The sequence below is a fragment of the Phasianus colchicus genome, chromosome 7, assembly GCF_987193195.1.
Source record: "Phasianus colchicus chromosome 7, bPhaCol1.hap1.1, whole genome shotgun sequence".
In the NCBI taxonomy this organism is placed as follows: domain Eukaryota; kingdom Metazoa; phylum Chordata; class Aves; order Galliformes; family Phasianidae; genus Phasianus; species Phasianus colchicus.
Window position 1 is genome coordinate 35489224 of NC_143442.1, and position 16964 is coordinate 35506187.

Below are 16964 nucleotides of genomic sequence, written 5' to 3' on the forward strand. Positions count from 1 at the left end.
CAAGCTGAATTGTCCCTTTTTGATACTATGTGCCCACTGAATTTCTTACTGACATCTTTGGGAGTACTGTCTGAGATTGTTAATGCAGCAGTATAAAGATGTGTAAGCAATCCTATTGCTTCCACAGTTCACTAGCCATTGCTGTGCCTGTGCTGGGTTTACTGAGTCTTAAAGATACTGCCTTTGTCCCTGTGTTTGCCATGCATGACCAGGTCTCAACTTGCTCAGCCTCTAATAATAATTCTAGTCCAAGGTCCTCAAAAGGACTATGTCTCCAGACTAAATGTCAAGCTATCTGTTTTACAGTGCTAGGATACTTTTTAAAGTGCCACAGGGGCTCGTGGAGTCTTTGTGAGTTGCTAGCTTTTGATTCCTCAGTTAATTGAGCTGTGCTTCCTTGGGGTACCTTCAGCAAATTGAGCATGCCAAAGGTCAAGTTGAACAAAACCCTCAAGATTCATTCTCAGGCATTACAAACGCTTCATAGAGCTGGTGGCAGAAGTCCAGATAAACCATACGATTCCAAAATAAACAACCCTCTTCCCTAGAGCAGCTTCTTCCCAGTCTTCTTGTTTCCTCTGAGACTTCTTCTGATGCCCTTGGATGTAGAAGCTGTCAACACCTTTTCTTCTTCCCAGGATTACAAGATCCTGTGGTCACAGCCTGTCTGGGAACCTCATCAATTTCTGAGTGTGTCAGGCTGAGGGAAGAGACAAATTGCTTCCATGCAACTTCCTTCTCCTGAACTACCTGTTCTCAGGAGCCTGAGTGCAATTAGTCTGTCATTGTGGAAGCTGTCCACCTGTGTTCCTCTGCAGAACAACCTCTTTTCCTGCATGAACTAATACATCTGTTCTGTAATGTGCCTCTTCTTGTTCCTAAATCTGATTCATCTTTCTTACTCAGCATGTACTTTGCTTTATTTGGCTTTTGGAGCTGGCATGGGAGATCTTGTAACAACTCCATTTACGACCAAGGTAAGAAGCACAAATGCTGCTTTAACAGATCATGTGGGCTGCAGGTTTGGGCTAAGAAATGGGTAGGCAATCACAACGCACAGCAACTGTGTGCAGTTCTATCAAAGTTTCGATTTCAAACATTCTTTGTCATGACTGGCCAAGCAGAAAGGCAGTATTTTCTTTCTTAGGATTCCAAACATAGTTAGGACAATTGGTAGTGGCACGAACACTGGAGAATAGCCAGCTTTTTGCTTTCTGATAAGGGCTGTAATGTTTCAAGGACAAAGGAGTATAGTATATAGACAAAGTAGTGTACTGCCTGGTGGGAAGACAGTGATGTCTCTCACCTGCAGGTGTGGGAGATCTTGTGTCTTTCCTTAATATCCTTGTACTGGCTTTGATAAGAGTGTCATGTGGGATCAGAGAATTCTGAAGTTGGCTTCTCTCCAATTCATCACTTTCATGTTCTACTTTAATTAAAGAACAGTTTAAAAAAAAATCACCAAAAGACATTATTAACTGAGCACTAGTGCTTCATTGTTTGTTTGATAGTTGTTAATATAACTATGGGGTTTGACAGGTTGTATGAGATGAGATACTTTTAGGGCTCATTTCAGAGACTCTTTCCCAGATTGTCCAGCTATTCTGAAACAGCTGGGAGAGAACACACACAGATTCTGGAATTTATCTGCTTAGCAAGCTACTACACCTTTCCAGTTCCTGCACTATGCTTCTATTTTGTAATAGTACCTGCAGAGAAAGATGAGTTTTACTGGCATGGGAAGCAACATATTTTCCCATTATCCTTAGGTCACTAATACTTAAAACCATCAGACTGTTCTTGAGTAGTTTGAATCCCTTTCTCCTTGACCCTGCACTTTGTTCCTGAATAAACACATTCTCCCTTGCTACCTTAACCACAAAACAGTGCACCCTTCAAAACTGTCTCTCTCCAATTCAGAGATAAGGATAACTCCTTCTCTGTGGGGCTGCTTCTCAATGAGTTCTTCTCCTAGTCTCTATATATATCTGCAGTGTCCCAACCCAAGTGCAACACCTTGCACTTGGCCTTGTTGAACCTCATTATGTCCACTTTTCAAGCCGGTCCAGGTCACTCTGGATGGCATCTCTCCCTTCTGTCAGATCAACTGCACCACTCAGCTTGGTGTCATCTGCAAACTTGTTGAGGGTGCACTGAATCCCATCATTTACATCACTGATAAAGATGTTGAAGAGCACTGGTCCCAAGACAGACCCCTGGGGGACACCATTTGTCACCTGGACATAGAGCCACTGACCACAATCCTCTGGCTGTGACCTTCCAACCAACTTCTTGTCCATGGAACAGTCCACCCTTCAAATCCATATTTCTCCAACTTAGAGATAAGGATGTGGTATGGGACAATGTCAAAGACCTTGCACAAGTCCAGGTTGTGGACAACCTGATCGGTTGCATTTCCTTGGTTCACTGATGCTTTCACTCCATCTTAGAAGCACACCAGGTTGCTGAAGCACAAACTCCTCTTGGTGAGGCTACACCGGATCAACACCTCATCTCTCACGTGCCCTAACATCTCTTCCAAGAGGATCCACTCCATGATCTTCACAGGCACTGAGGGAAGCTGCAGTTCCCCAGGTCTTCCTTTCTTGAAAATGGAAGTGATGTTTCCATTTTTCCAGTCACCATGGACCTATGGCCATGATTTTTCAGATATAATATCAGATTGGCAATCACGTCAGCCAGTTCCTTCAGGACCCTGGGATGCATGCAGTCCTGCCTCATGGACTTGGACACATTCAGCCTCGTGAGGTGGTCTCTCGCTCGCTCTGCTCTCACAGTGAGAGGGATTTCACAGAATCACAGAATTGCCAGGGTTGGAAGGGACCTCAAGGATCATGAATCTCCAACCCCCTGCCACATGCAGGGCCACCAACCTCCACATTTCACACTAGATCAGGCTGCCCAGGGCCCCATCCAATCTGGCCTTGAACACCTCCAGGGACGGGGCATCCACAACCTCTCTGGGCAGCTGTTCCAGCACCTCACCACTCTCTCTGTAAAGAATTTCCCCCTGATGTCCAACCTAAATCTCCCTTCCCTCAACTTAAAACCATTTCCCCTCGTCCTGCAGTTATCAACCCTTTCAAAGAGTTGATTCCCCTCCTGTTTGTAGGCTCCCTTTAGGTACTGAAAGGCTGCAATGAGGTCACCCCGCAGCCTTCTTTTCTCCAGGCTGAACAATCCCAGCTCCTTCAGCCTGTCCTCATAGGGGAGGTGCTCCAGTCCCCTGATCATCTTTGTGGCCCTCCTCTGGACCCTCTCCAACAGCTCCCTGTCTTTTTTTGTACTGGGGGCTCCACACTTGGACGCAGTATTCCAGATGGGGCCTCACAAGAGCAGAGTAGAGGGGAACAATCACCTCTCTGTCCCTGCTGGCCACCCCTCTTCTGATGGAGCCCAGGATACCATTTGCCTTCCAAGCTGCAAGGGCACACTGCTGGCTCATATTAAGTTTTTCATCCATCAAGACCCCCAGGTCCTTCTCCACAGGGCTGCTCTCAAGGACCTCTCCTCCCAGTCTGTAGGGATGCTTGGGATTCCTCTGACCCAAGTGCAAAACTCTGCACTTTGCCGTGTTGAACCTCATCAGGTTCACCCGGGCCCACCTTTCTAGCCTCTCGAGGTCCCTCTGAATGGCATCCCTTCCTTTAACTGTGTCAACCACACCACTCAGCTTGGTGCTGTCAGCAAACTTGCTGAGGGTACACTCGATTCCACCATCAATGTCATTGATAAAGATGTTAAAGAGGACCAGTCCCAAGACAGACCCCTGGGGGACGCCGCTCGTTACCGGCCTCCACCTGGACACAGAGCCATTGATGGCCACCCTCTGTCTGTGGCCTTTCAACCAGTTTCTTATCCATCGAGTGGTCCACCCATAACAAAATTTGCCCCTCTGACCCCAGCCTAGAGGCTCAGTGATGTGAGAGGTGCGGGAGGCAAAGAACTCGTGGAGAACCTCAGCCTTCTCCACGCCAGTTCTCCCTTCTCATTTATCACGCTGTATCTCAGCAGCTCGCTCTGAGACCTACGCGCCTAAGATGGCGGCGATGCCTGTTGCTAGGGTTGCTGGGGTTGCCTAGCAACAGCGTGCTGCAGCTCCGAGCATGCGCAGTGAGGCGCGCTGCGCCGCGGGGCAGGCTGGGAATGCTCACAGCCGGCGGCGGCGGCGGCGGCCCCGCCGTCGCTATGAACGAGTCGGTGGTACGACGGACGCAGGAATGCTTGGGGCAAGTGATCCGCAAGCCGCCCTTGACGGATCGGCTGCTGAGTAAGCCGCCCTTCCGCTACCTGCACGACGTGATCACCGAGGTGGGCCGGGGACCGGCCTGCGGGCCCGCTCTGCTGTTGCTAAGCAACAGGGCCTCCTCCTTTCTCCCCCCCGCCCCCCTCTGGCTGCCCCTTGCGTGGTGAGGCGGCGCCCCATCACTGAGGGCGCCCCCTGGCGGCTGGGGGTGTAACCCCTCGTGGGTGGGGGGGCATGGAGTGTCATGGGGGTCTTGGCTCGCTGCTGTGATTTGCCCCGCTGGAAGGCAGCCGCGTTCTACTTCAGTATTGTTGTTATTCATATTAACGCACGGGCTGTTGCCACCGAACGCCGTTGTGCAGAAGCCTCCAAGCGCCCCTAACTCGGTCCTTTCCTTCTCTTCTTCTCAAGGTGATCAGAGTGACAGGCTTCATGAAAGGGCTTTACACGGATTTCGAATTGAAATCAGATAATGTCAAGGTGGGTAAGAAGCTTCCTTGTTTGTTCAGCCTGAATAAAAATGGTCTCTGAAACGTGCGGCAAGGCACTTGTGGTCTTTTCTGTGTTCAGCTTCCATTGCTTTATTTGGGCGTTGTGTAGAAATAGTAGGAGGTATTGCCTGTTGGTTTTGCAATGCACAGAATCAGGATCGTTTGATTTGGAAGGGACCCTTAGAGGCCATGCTGTCCAGCTCCCCTGCAGTGCACAGGGACACCTACAGCTCCATCAGGTGCTCAGAGCCCATCCAGCCTGGCCTTGGGTGTCTGCAGGGATGGGGCATTCACCCCCTCCCTGGGCAACCTGTGCCAGAGCTTCACTACTCTTACAGTAAAAAGCTTTTTTCTTGGATCCAACCTAAATCTCTCCTGTTGTAGTTTGAAACCTTTTCCCCTTGTCCTATCCTGCTAAAGAGTTTGTCCCCTTCTTCCTTATAGCCCCCCCTTTAAATGTTGAAAGGCTGCTAGCAGACCTCCCTGGAACCTTCTCCAAGCTTATCCAGTCTATTTGTGGATGCCTTTAGATTGCATCTATGTATGTAGCTAAGGCTGTGGACACAAGCTGTTGTGATTAAACAACTATTTCTGTACATGTCTCATAACAATAAGGTCTGATTTATGACTAGATCTAGATCTTCAAAATTCTGTTGTATTACAGGTCATGTAGCAAAACTGCCTTGAAGCAATTAGGATTAAATCACAAACGCTAGAAATCCACACGTAGCTTCTTACAGAGTATGGTGGTCTTTCAGTAGAATGTATGTTTTTATATGTATTTCTTTGAAAAAATACCAGCCAAACATAGGTGTATGTAGAGGTGTATCAGAATGTTTTGGGTTAGAAGGGACCCCAAAGCCCAACCCCTGCTATGGGCAGGGACACCTCCCACAGACCACGTTGCCCAAAGCCCCATCCAGCCTGGCTTTGAGCACTGCTAGGGATAGAGCATCCATAGCTTCTCTGGGCAGCCTTACTGCTCTCTGAACAAACGTTTCCTCCCAACATATAAGCTAGATTTTCCCTCTTTTAGTTTAAAGCCATTTCCCCTTGTCCTTTCATTATCAGACTGTGTGTGAAGTTGGTCTCCTGCTCCTTTCAAATATGAGAACACTGCTTGAATATCTCCCTGGAGCCTTCTCCAAGCTGAACGAGCCTATATATATATATGTATATATGTATACTTTATACACATGTACAGAAAATATTATTGCTTAATAATGCATTCTTCTGTTATGTATGTTCTATAATAGTCTTATTACCATTAGTACAGCCATTATGAATGGCTGATCAATGAAAGATGAGTTCAGTGCTGTTAGTGAAAATGCTTTTCTTAAATGCAAGGATGACTTTAGGCTGTGTTTGCTTAGCTTCTAGTGCCTACCTGCCTTTTTGCTAATCAATGCATGCTGCCTTCTCCCAATACCAACTAGGCTTAAAACTTGCCACTTATTCATGGCAGATAATGCATGTTGTGTGTTGCTAGTTAAACAGCTACACCCATTGGTGATTGTTTAACATAGCAACTAAAACTATTAGCTTGCCATCTATACAGCTAGTTAAATGGATGGTTTATGCAATTCCCAGGGCTGATTATTGGTCTGGCTCTTATTTCTGTTACTGTTCTAACTGTTGCTGTGAAAACTGAAATCTAAATGAATTATACAACAGATTGATTGATTTTGTTTATCCTTTCTGTGTTGAAGCACGTCAGTGGGTTCTGTGAAAAGTAGCTTAGCACATGATCTCTCTCATTTGGAGAACACTGTCCATTTTATTTGTGGATCCAAAAAGCAGATTTCCTGGGCTGCAATTAGCCATGAACTGCATCAAACTGGCAGAGCATGCAGCTGAACCTCAATGAGTTGTGCTGTGTGCATGCAAAGCAATTCATATCACAGAGATGGAAAGGGGTCTGTGTGCATTAGGGAATGTAAATAGGAGTTTTCTTGAATTGTTGGGACTTTTCTGAAACAAAAACACTTCTTGCTGCCAACTACATTGGAAGGTATTGTTATCTTCATGTTTATCAGGAAGGTTTGTCTCCTTGGGGTTAATATAACATTGTTCTCTTAGAAATGGAAAGACATTCAGTCTTAATATCTGATATCAGGCTTGCTCTGTTAGTCTTTCCCATCAGCTTTATATTATGCATATATGAATCAGGCTGGATGGGACCCTGGGCAGCCCAGTCTAGTACTAGATCTGGAGGTTGGTGGCCCTGCCTTTGGCAGGGGTTGAAGCTTCATGATCCTTGAGGTCCCTTCCAACCCAAGCCATCCTATGATTCTATAAGTCTATGATTATGTGCTTAACAGAATGTAATTTTTGCTGTTTGTTTTGTAAAGCTCTCAGCACTGTTTCAGATGTTTGTTTCTATTCCAATAGAACTTTATTTACTGACTCAGGTAGGAGCTGTAGATTATGAAAATTTCTTGTTTGGACAGAAAACACTGATAACATAACTGCTGAAATTGACAGAGATTCATCTAGGAGGGACTTCTGGATCACTTCTATTTGAAAATATTTGTGTTAGGACACTGTCCTGCTTCCTTCCCTGAGTTAATAGATTGCACATGTCCTTGAGAGGATGGACAACTGTTTTAATAGAAGGAGGTTGCAGCATTTCCTTCCTTTTTTCTTTTTGGTTTGTTTTTAGTTTTCTGAGTGCAGGGAGCACTGGTGAGGGCGAAGTAGTCCTGATGTTAATGGAGACAATCTGGAAATCCTAGCTATATGGCAGTTGTTTGTTTTAATCTGTTTGGAAGAGCTGAAGAAGGGAAGTACCCTGACTCCAGAGCCTGTCTTCCCACGCATTTGTTTTTGTTTATGGAGCAGCTCTAGGACTTGAGACATCACTGTATAGCTCCAGTGCCACAGGAATAAATAATGCTACAGATGGCCTTTAGAAAGAGTGCTGGCCTTGCTCAGCTGAGGAGTTACAGGCTTCTGTTGCTTTCCTTTTTGTTGGTATGTCTGTCAGATTAGATCCAGGTTCGTACTGGCTCTGTGCTCCCAAGATAACCAGTCAATCAGTGTCAAATCAGGTGTTCAGATGATTTTGTATAATCACCCAAAGCCATCATCTTTGCTGAAGGATGCTTAGGGAAAGTTGTTTTTAAAGTATAGTTATAAAACCAAAACACATCTGGTAACCGTGGAGATAACATATGTGCCCGTATCCCTTTAACCACCATCCTTCTTATGTTTCCTTTGCTCACTGTTCAGTCTGGTTTATACAGTATGTATATTAGTCTGTAAGCCCTTCACTTGACCCATAAAGCTGGGACTTCTGTTCTGGGAGGTGTTCAGGGCAGGTCAGCTCCTGGTGATTTGTCTCAGCAAGTGCAGCTGTACCTTTGCTCCAGACAGCCTTGGCAATGCTTGCTTGTGAGCCATGGTTCAGCTGCTCCAGTTGTGCAGTTGCAGTTATTCCTCCTGTCAGAGGTTTCCTAACCTTGAGGTCGTGTGTGGAGTTATTTTAGAATCTCATGGTTATTTCTGAACTGTTGTTTTTCTAGGATAAAGATGCCAAAATCAGCTTCCTTCAGAAGGCCATCGATGCTGTTGTAATGGTAACAGGAGAGCCACTGTCAGTAAAACCAGCACGTGTTGTGGCTGGACATGAACCTGAGAAAACAAATGAGTTTCTGCAAGCCATTGGAAAGTGTTGCTTAAATAAGGTATGACATCACCATATGTATTTCATCTACATCGTTACAGAGATACGTATTTATGTTTTATATTGTCAGAGCTCATTTGTGACAGAGTTTGACACTCATTAGCTATTTTTAATTACAGAAGATATACTGCGTAAGAGATGTTTAATTTAGAAGAGCAGAAATGTAAACTGCATTTCAAAAGAAATAAAAGAGTCACGTTGACTACAGAGTTTGGAAGAAAGGAGATATTTAATAAAGTAGCTCATTTCAGGAAATTTTTCTGTTTCTTGCAGCTGTCCAGTGATGTTGCTGTAAAAAAGATCTTAGCTGGGGAAAGAGCTGATGCTAAAGGAAAACCTCCATCCAATAAACCTCGAGATATAGAAAGCAGGGAGTCCAAAACAGAAGACCAAAAAAGCCGTAGGGATAAAGAGGTAGGAAACTCTTGTTGGGTACAGTGCTTACCAATTATTGTTATTTTTTAAATTTCTCTTAGCATGTAGAAAGTAGTGGTTATATGTAGAAAGTAACTACGTGATAGAGTTGACATGTATTGAAACTGAATATTACTTTTTAACTTCTTTTAGGGAAGAGGAGATACTGACATTAAAGACAGAAGTTCGAGCAGAGACAGAAAACCCAAAGGAGATGTCAAAGAGAGCGAAGAAAGAGAAAAAGAAGGTGAAAAACAGAAGGATAATGAAGATAGGCACAAAGACTCTGAAAGGGACAACTTTAAGGAAGGAGAAAAACAAGAAAGGGAAAGAAACAAAAGCAGAACGACCAAGCAAGGAAGAGAAACAGAGAAAAGCAAGGGAAAAAGAGACATAGAACGAGAAGATAATATTGAATGGAATAAAGTACAGGAAAGGGAGAAAAAAAATGAAGGAGGAAGAGAAACGGACAGACTGAAAGGAAGAGACAAAGATAAGACCAGGGAGAGAGAACGAGAGAAGGACAGAGAAAAGGGAAAAGACCGTGAAAGGGACAGACAGAGAGACAGAGGGAAAGATGGGGAGCATGTACAAGAACACGGAAAGGATAAAGCAGAGAAAAAGGTAACTGAAATCTTATTTCAGAGCAGTGCTCATCTATTAAGCATTTTCTATAACAGTGCTTGCTTTCCCAAAGTGAACTTTTTTTTTTTTTTGTATGGATTTAATCTGTTAAGGATGTGGCTGAGGCTGTGCGTGCACCTTCCTGTCTGTGAGCAATCAGACTCATCTGACTGTGCTTCCTGAACGTCTGTTAAGCAGTTTATTTTCTGAACTGTGCTTGTTTGAATTCTCCTCATCACATTCGATTCAGTTTGATAGAGTGGACTGGCAGCAATTGTTGGAATTGTTCACTATCTTTGTCATGCATCTTCCCAGTAATGCATGCTGTTGCTTCAGCCATAGCTAGCTTTTGGGAAAGGTGGGGGTTAAAGAGAGTTTCTTTGAGCCATAGCTGGTTGCTTGTCTCACTCTTGAGCTTACTTCTTCTACAGAGGGATCAGTTGAACAGTGATTCTTGCTCTGTTAGGCTTCCAGGAGAGCAAGGCAGATTGAGGAAAGCAGGTAGATGGTTAAGAATGCTGTACTAATGCACCCAGTTCCACTGTATGCTCATTTCCCAATTCATATATTTCAGTTAACTAGGCTGTTACTCAGCACATGGAATCTAAAACAAGTATTTCGTTTTAGTCTGCAGATTCTGAGGAATCTAAACTTAGAAAACTGCAGAGGCCAACTAAAGCCAGCAAGTGCCAGCCAGATGATGAGGTTAGTGATATAGAAAATCTGGAAAGGCAAATTTTGAAAGTGTTCCATTTTAGAATGGTTTGGAAATCTGCATTAAGGAAATTAAGATTGAAAGTTAAGTAGATGCCAAGTTTTAGGGCTCTAAAATAGGTTGTCTGGTTTTTGCTTGTTTTTAAATTTCTTATAGCATGGACAAAAAAAGCCTATTCAGTTTGTTTCAGTTTCCAGACTTTTAGTTCTATTTCTTGATATGTTGACTACTTCAGAAAAATGTTTATTTGTTCAAAGGTTTCTCCTTTTTCCTCTCCAGTCTTTCCTGGAATGCTGCTATTTGTTTGTTTGATCAGGCAGCTCAGCACGACACAGCTGCTCATTTATTCCCCCAGCAGTGGGCTGGAGGAGAGAATTGAGAAAGTTAAAAGTGCAAAAACGTGGAGATTGAGATAAAGAGTTTAATAAGACAAAAAAAGAAAAGGAGAAAAAAAAAAAGAACTCAAAGAAAAGAAAAACAAGCAGTGTAAAACTCATTTGTTCACCACCAGCTGACTGATGCCCAGAAATGGAGTCCTGGCCATCTCAGGATGATGCCATATGTATGGGATATTTCTTTGGCCAGCTTGGGTGAGCTGTCCTGGTTTTGTCCCCTCCCATCTCTATCTGCACCCCAGCTCCTTGTTCCCAGCCAGCTGAAGAAGCTGAAAAGTTCCTGGCTGAGTGTAAGCACTCCTTAGCAACAACTGTACTGTTGGTGTGTTATCAACGTTGTTCTTACCCTAAATCCAAGCCACGGCACCATGCCAGGTGCTAGGATTTAGGACAGGTGTTTTAATAGCAGTTGCTGTGTTGAATGGAAAATAAATCCAGTCTTTCGTTGCAGCCTGTGTTTTGCAGCTGGATGATGGTAGGGTGGAATAGGAACTTGCTGACTGCTTCTGAACAGTAGCTGTTGTTTGAGATAGCTTTGTGTCTGCATCTGCTGCTTCTTGATGACCTGAGGCAATTTGGGGAATTAAGGACCCATATGGCTAAATGTTTAAAAGTGAGCCTTCAATAAATTAGCCTGAAGTAGTTCATTCTAGAAAGAAATAGGCAGCATCCCAAGTTCAGCAGGAGTCTCTGTTGGAAGTCTGTGGGCCACTGACATCATCGTGTCTTCTACATGAGATGACAAATTTATAGCTGTTCTTTGACTAAAATCCAACCAAAGTTTTTAAATTATTGGCACTTGGAGGGAGAGCTTATAAAATAGTTTTTAGCCTGAAGCAAACGTTCATGGCCAAGTTAAACTTCCTGCAAATTGGGTCTCTAATGGAAATTCTGAGCCTCATCCCAAACTATCGTAGTGCTCTTGGGCACCACTATAATATGCTAGGGCAGTAAAGTTTCATTTCCCGTCTTAAGTGCTTTTGGGAGTGATTCCAAGGCATGTTGGTTTACTACCTTAAATCTAGATAACATGCTTTTCCTTTACTTGCTTGCATAACAGTAGACACTGCTTTGCTTTTAGGTGTTGAAAACATACGCTTTAGAGCAGTGCGTGACAAATGGTCACTGTGCTAAGACTGTGGAAGTGAGGAATGAAATGAAAATGCTCCCAATGAATCTTTTAAAGCTGGAGAGCTGGGATAACTGTGTAAAGTGATTTAGAGAAAATTGCATCATGAGATAGTTGGGAAGTGCACCTTAATGGACTGGGATTGATCTTACTTTCCTCCTAGTAGTTTCACAGCAGGATAATGCCTTTATTTCCAGGGATTTACCCTGATTTAAACTGCTGTAATACCATTTCAGTCATGTGAAACAAATGTATTAAAAACAAAGGAAACAATTTTTGTATTTATACCTACAAAGAGTATTTGATTGTATTATTTGGTAGTGTGTGCTGCATTAATATATCTTAAGCATCTATTTTTCAGCTTTTTAAAAATATGCAGCAACTGAAACAAGTTACAGCAACCCCCTTTCAAGCTATGTCTGATATGCCACTGCCTGATGTGTTGCCTGCTTTCTTCTGCCCTAAGGACTGATCTCTTCTTCTTTCCTGGTTTGTTCCTGTTGGGTTCAGTTACACAGTACTGGCTTACTGTAGAGTCACAGAATGACTTAGTTTGGAAGGGACCTTAAAGACCATCCAGTTCCAGTGGTCAGTGGTCCAGTTGTCACCCACCAGCTCAGGCTGCCCAGGGCCCCATCCAAACTGGTCTTGAATGTCTCCAAAGATGGGGCACCCACAACTTTCTGGGCAGCCTATGCCAGTGCCACACCACCTTCTGAGTAAAAATTTTCTTCCCAACATTTAACCTAAATTTCCCCTCTTTTAGTTTACAACCATCCCCTCTTATCACTATTAGACCATGTAAAAAGTTGGTCCCCCTCCTGTTTATAAGCTCCAGCTGCAGTGGAAGGCTGCAGTGAGGTCTCCCCAGAGCCTTCTCTTCCCCAGGCTGAACAAGCACAACTTCCTTAAGCTTTCTTCATAGGAGAGGTGCTCCAGCTCCCTGATCACCTTCAGTGCCCTCCTCTGGGCCCACTCCAGCAGCTCCACATCTTTCTCATGTTGGGGCCCCCAGGCTTGGATGCAGTACTCCAGGTGGGTCTCACAAGGGCAGTGTAGATGGGGACAATCCCCTCCCTCCCCTGCTGCCACCCTTCTGTTGATGCAGCCCAGCATACTGTTGGCCTCTAGTCCTTCTCTCTGCCATCACGCTCCTAGTCACAGCTTCTCTTTCTTCCCAAGCATAATCTTCCCTGCCTTTACATTGCAATGTGCTTCTTGTTTTCCACTTGATTTTTGTCTTGTTTCCACCATATTTCACATAGGTCCTTTCATCAGACATGCTGCCTGCTTTGCAGCACAAGAACGTGGGAGAAATGGGAAAGTGGGGACTTCTATTCAGTTTGAGATGTCCATGGAATTTCAGACTAAGTGGATTCTGTGCTGCATTCAAATTCTTTTGTTTTTTTTTTTTAATATTGTCCATGCACAGCAAAGTTACCATATAAAGTTTAGTCATTGGTATGACTCCTTTGAGATCAGGAACCTAGATAAGATTCTATCATTATTCATCAAAATTTTCATTTTTCTTGCTGCTAATTTTCTGAGGCCAGCCTTAAAATACTATTTCAATTTTCACAGCTTGATTTTTTTTTTTCATGTATTTTTTCTTGAACTGAAGAAACTGTATGTTACAGGCATGTAATAGTCATCACGTAGGTATCTATAATTTTCTGGAACTAAAAAAAAAGCAAATATAAGTAGGGATTAAGAAGAAACATTTGGCCAACACATGGCAATCAGGAGACTCCTTTCTGCTTGAAGGCTGTTGCACACCACGTTGTTTCTGATCGGAGCAAGCCAGGTTATGTTCTGTTCACTCAGTCCAGCTCAGGTAGAAATTTTGTTTGGAACAGACACTTAGAAGCCCAATCTGTCATGCTACATAATAATAATAATAATAATAGAACAACTTTGTCTTTTGACAAGAGGTGATTCGAGCTGTAGAGCTGAGCGTATGGTGCTGCTTATATGAAAGTGTCTGCAGAGCAGGTATGTCATTTACCCCTATGGCAAAACACATTGGAAAAGTCTCTTCCATTTTACAGATGGCTGCTGAAACTTTTGGCTGAAGTTTTTTGTAATATCCTGTAACTTCTGGCCACTTCTGTAACGACCTTTATTTTTGCTGTACAAACCATATTGCTCTGGAATGGGTCATTTGAATCAGCCTCTAAAGTCCTATCTAATGAACTTCTGTTGGAACTCATCTATAATAAAACAACTACTGAATGAAAAATGACATAACTGCCCTTGAAGCAGCAGAAAGAATTGTTCCATGGAAATCTCCTAAACATGGCTTAGATAATTTAGTTCCAGTGCTGTGAACTGGAATGCTTTTTGCTGTCAGTTATTCATAATTGACTCACATAATAGAAGTCCAACGTTCACATTTATGTTGTAAGAAATAGCTATTTTTTTCCTAATAACTCTGTGTTTGAGGGGTTTTAATTAGCAGAAACTAACAACAATAGAACATCATCATCTGAGCATCTCTCAGGAAAAGGTAATTAATCCTAGTGTCATTGCCACACAGTCAAATGGATCTTTCCACGTTGCTGTTATGCACTAATAAATTATGCCTACTAATAACAGTGGTTATTTATGAATAGATACAAGAAATACAGGCAATTTAAGGAAAAGAGTAATGAAAATCTTCGAGCCTTAGAACTGAGCTGTATTTATGCATGTTACATAAAAACAGAAAGTGTGTTTCATAGAATGGCCTGGTTTGAAGAGAACCACAATGATCATCCAGTTTCAACCTCTTGCTATGTGCAGGGTCACCAACCAGCAGACCAGGCTGCCCAGAGCCACATCCAGCCTGGCCTTGAATGCCTCCAGGGATGGGGCATCCACAACCTCCTTTGGTTTATACATGTATATATTGTTTTATTGTTATATCTATATATATGTCACTGACAGTACACATGTAAGTATGCCTCCTGCACCATGGGTCTAATTAGAAGCAAAGTCATCCACAATAGACAGAGGATTGAATTAGATTCCTATTCACAGTTGTAATTATTGTTGGTGAACTCCAGTGGACCTGATGAGTTACAGGAGGGAATTCACAGTGGTTTATATGGTGAGCTGTTCACTCCCTTGCTTGGGTGGAAGTGGTTTTTCTTCCCATGACTGTTGATGCATGGAGTGGCCTTGGCAGGAGGAGATGTATGTAAGCAAGTGGGCTGTGTTGACAGTTGGACTAGATGATCTTAAAGGTCTTTTCCAAGCTCTATGAGTCTTTGCCTGGAATTAGTTAGGAGGGCAGAAACTGTTCAACTACTGCTGTGTGCATACACCCATAAAGCAAACAGCATGGCTATAATAGAGGAGAAAAATCTGACCTCCTGTGTGTGCTGCCTTCTGCTAATATTCACTACCAGACATTAGTGGGACTGTCAGTAAGTTTGAACAGTAGTTCTGTTCACAAAATCAGAGCACATGGAGCTTGAAGGTCCCTCTATAAAAATTATAGACAGAATCTGTTTATGAGATCCTTTTGTGAATATGGAGGTCGATTATTGCATGGAAGGAAAGGGCAGTTAACAGTTTGGCAGGATTTCCTTTCAGACCACGTTCTTCTTGACCAGCTGAAACATTACAAACCATTATTTTCTGATGTCTTAAGAGTGAAAATCAACCTTTTTAAAGATTAACAATAAAACAGCCAATTGGATGGTTTATAGCAGACTACTGTATCCTCTCCAAATAGAAATGTAATTACTCAAAACTGGGAAGCGTGTACATCCATCTAGGATCCCACTTAAATAATTTTCTTTCTGTATGGTAAGTGAAATGAAGTGTAAGATTACTTTTTAATGACTTCATTTACTGCTTTTCAAAGTCTCGGGACTTTGGAATTTGTAAGAAGACCTATTTTATCTCCCTTTGGAAAGACTCAAGTCATAAATACTGTGGGCTTTATGTATTTGTATGCTACCATAGTGATTAAATGTTAGTGTTTTACTTTGCACCTGTTGCCAGCGTGCACATCTGGCACTGCAAAAGTGTTAAGCAGCCTTTGCAGTCACTACCTGACATAAATAAATGACTGAATCTGCTCCTCTAGAAGCCCCAGCACCTACTCTCAACCCCATTCCCCACCTGTGCTAATAATTACATCACCCAAATTGCTGCTAAATAGTGAGTGTACCAGATGCAGCCTGCAGGTCTGTAGAACCAGATTGTGAAGCTATGGGGAGCTCGACTTTTGCCCCTGGCATAGCATTATCATTGTGAAAGGCAGTAGTAATTGAGATGAACCACTTCAATATTCACTGTGCATTTTGGCCTTCTATCTGATTTCTCTGGCCTTGTGTCAGTATCTTGGGAATGAGTCTGGAATACAATGTTAACATAGGAATGGAGGAAAATGTAATTCTCATTTATGTTGTGAATAAGGGCATTATTTACAGAGTTAGCAGGTAATTCTTGCTTGCAAACTTTGTGAGTTGTTAATTCACACAAATTGCAAAATAAGCAGATAGAGTGAAAATCCTGTGAGGTGCTGATTGTCTTCGTGGCCCTTCTCCAGACCTGCTCCAACAGCCTCTCATCTTCCTTGTGCTGGGGACCCAGGTTTGGATGCAGTCCTTCTGATGGGCCTCACAAGGACAGAGATGGCTGGCTTGTTACTGGAGCAGTAATGCGAGGGGTGAGAAGCTGGTGGGCCACATTCCCTTGCTGGCTGCATCCTTTAGTCTGCATGTAACCAGAAGCCTTCTCTGCCAGTGCTGATGTTGTTCTGCCTGCATGAGTGGCAGTCATGCCTGCCCTCAGACTTTCTGCTGCCCAAGACTGGGGCATAAGGGGATGCAGTGCCTCCGTTCTGCCCCCATCTGTACCCACAAGCTGTACTGGGCCAGCAGGAGCTCTCCTTTACACCTTGCCCTTTCTCTGGAGGTATATGGCCACTGGATGCTTAACACAGGGCCTTTGCAGGAACTATTGCCAGGCAGCTGCTCTTAACTTCAGGCAGTGAAAGCTATATCCAGGGAAAACAAAATAATCATGCTTCTGTGTACTTTCCTGCCTTCATTTCCTGGCCTCTTTGAATTGCTTGTGGGCTTAGGACAGAGTCCTCATAAAAGTCCTGATTTTTTTCCTTCAATTTATCTTTTTCACTTATGGATTGCTATCATCATCCTTTCTGTTCCAGCTGTACTTTCAGATCACCCACTGCTTCTTTGATGGCCTTTCTGATAGGACCAGTGTCTCAGTTTGTCCATGTTTTAGTTA

The 16964-nt window shown here is 43.4% G+C and overlaps 1 protein-coding gene across 3 annotated transcripts in view; it reads left to right on the plus strand.

Moving 5' to 3' along the window:
* Nucleotides 1-4130: 4130 nt before the first annotated feature.
* Nucleotides 4131-16964, plus strand: part of IFT54 (intraflagellar transport 54) — a 36985-nt gene continuing 24151 nt past the window's right edge. Inside the window, exons 1-6 of one of the 3 annotated variants that reach the window (XM_031604508.2) lie at nucleotides 4131-4332; nucleotides 4679-4747; nucleotides 8283-8444; nucleotides 8717-8857; nucleotides 9011-9481; nucleotides 10109-10186. In XM_031604508.2, the coding sequence (XP_031460368.2) occupies nucleotides 4168-4332; nucleotides 4679-4747; nucleotides 8283-8444; nucleotides 8717-8857; nucleotides 9011-9481; nucleotides 10109-10186 (1086 nt within the window). In that variant the 5' untranslated portion in view covers nucleotides 4131-4167. The remainder of the gene's footprint in view (nucleotides 4333-4678; nucleotides 4748-8282; nucleotides 8445-8716; nucleotides 8858-9010; nucleotides 9482-10108; nucleotides 10187-16964) is intronic. The other 2 variants (XM_090144547.1, XM_031604510.2) reach the window with 2 other exon arrangements.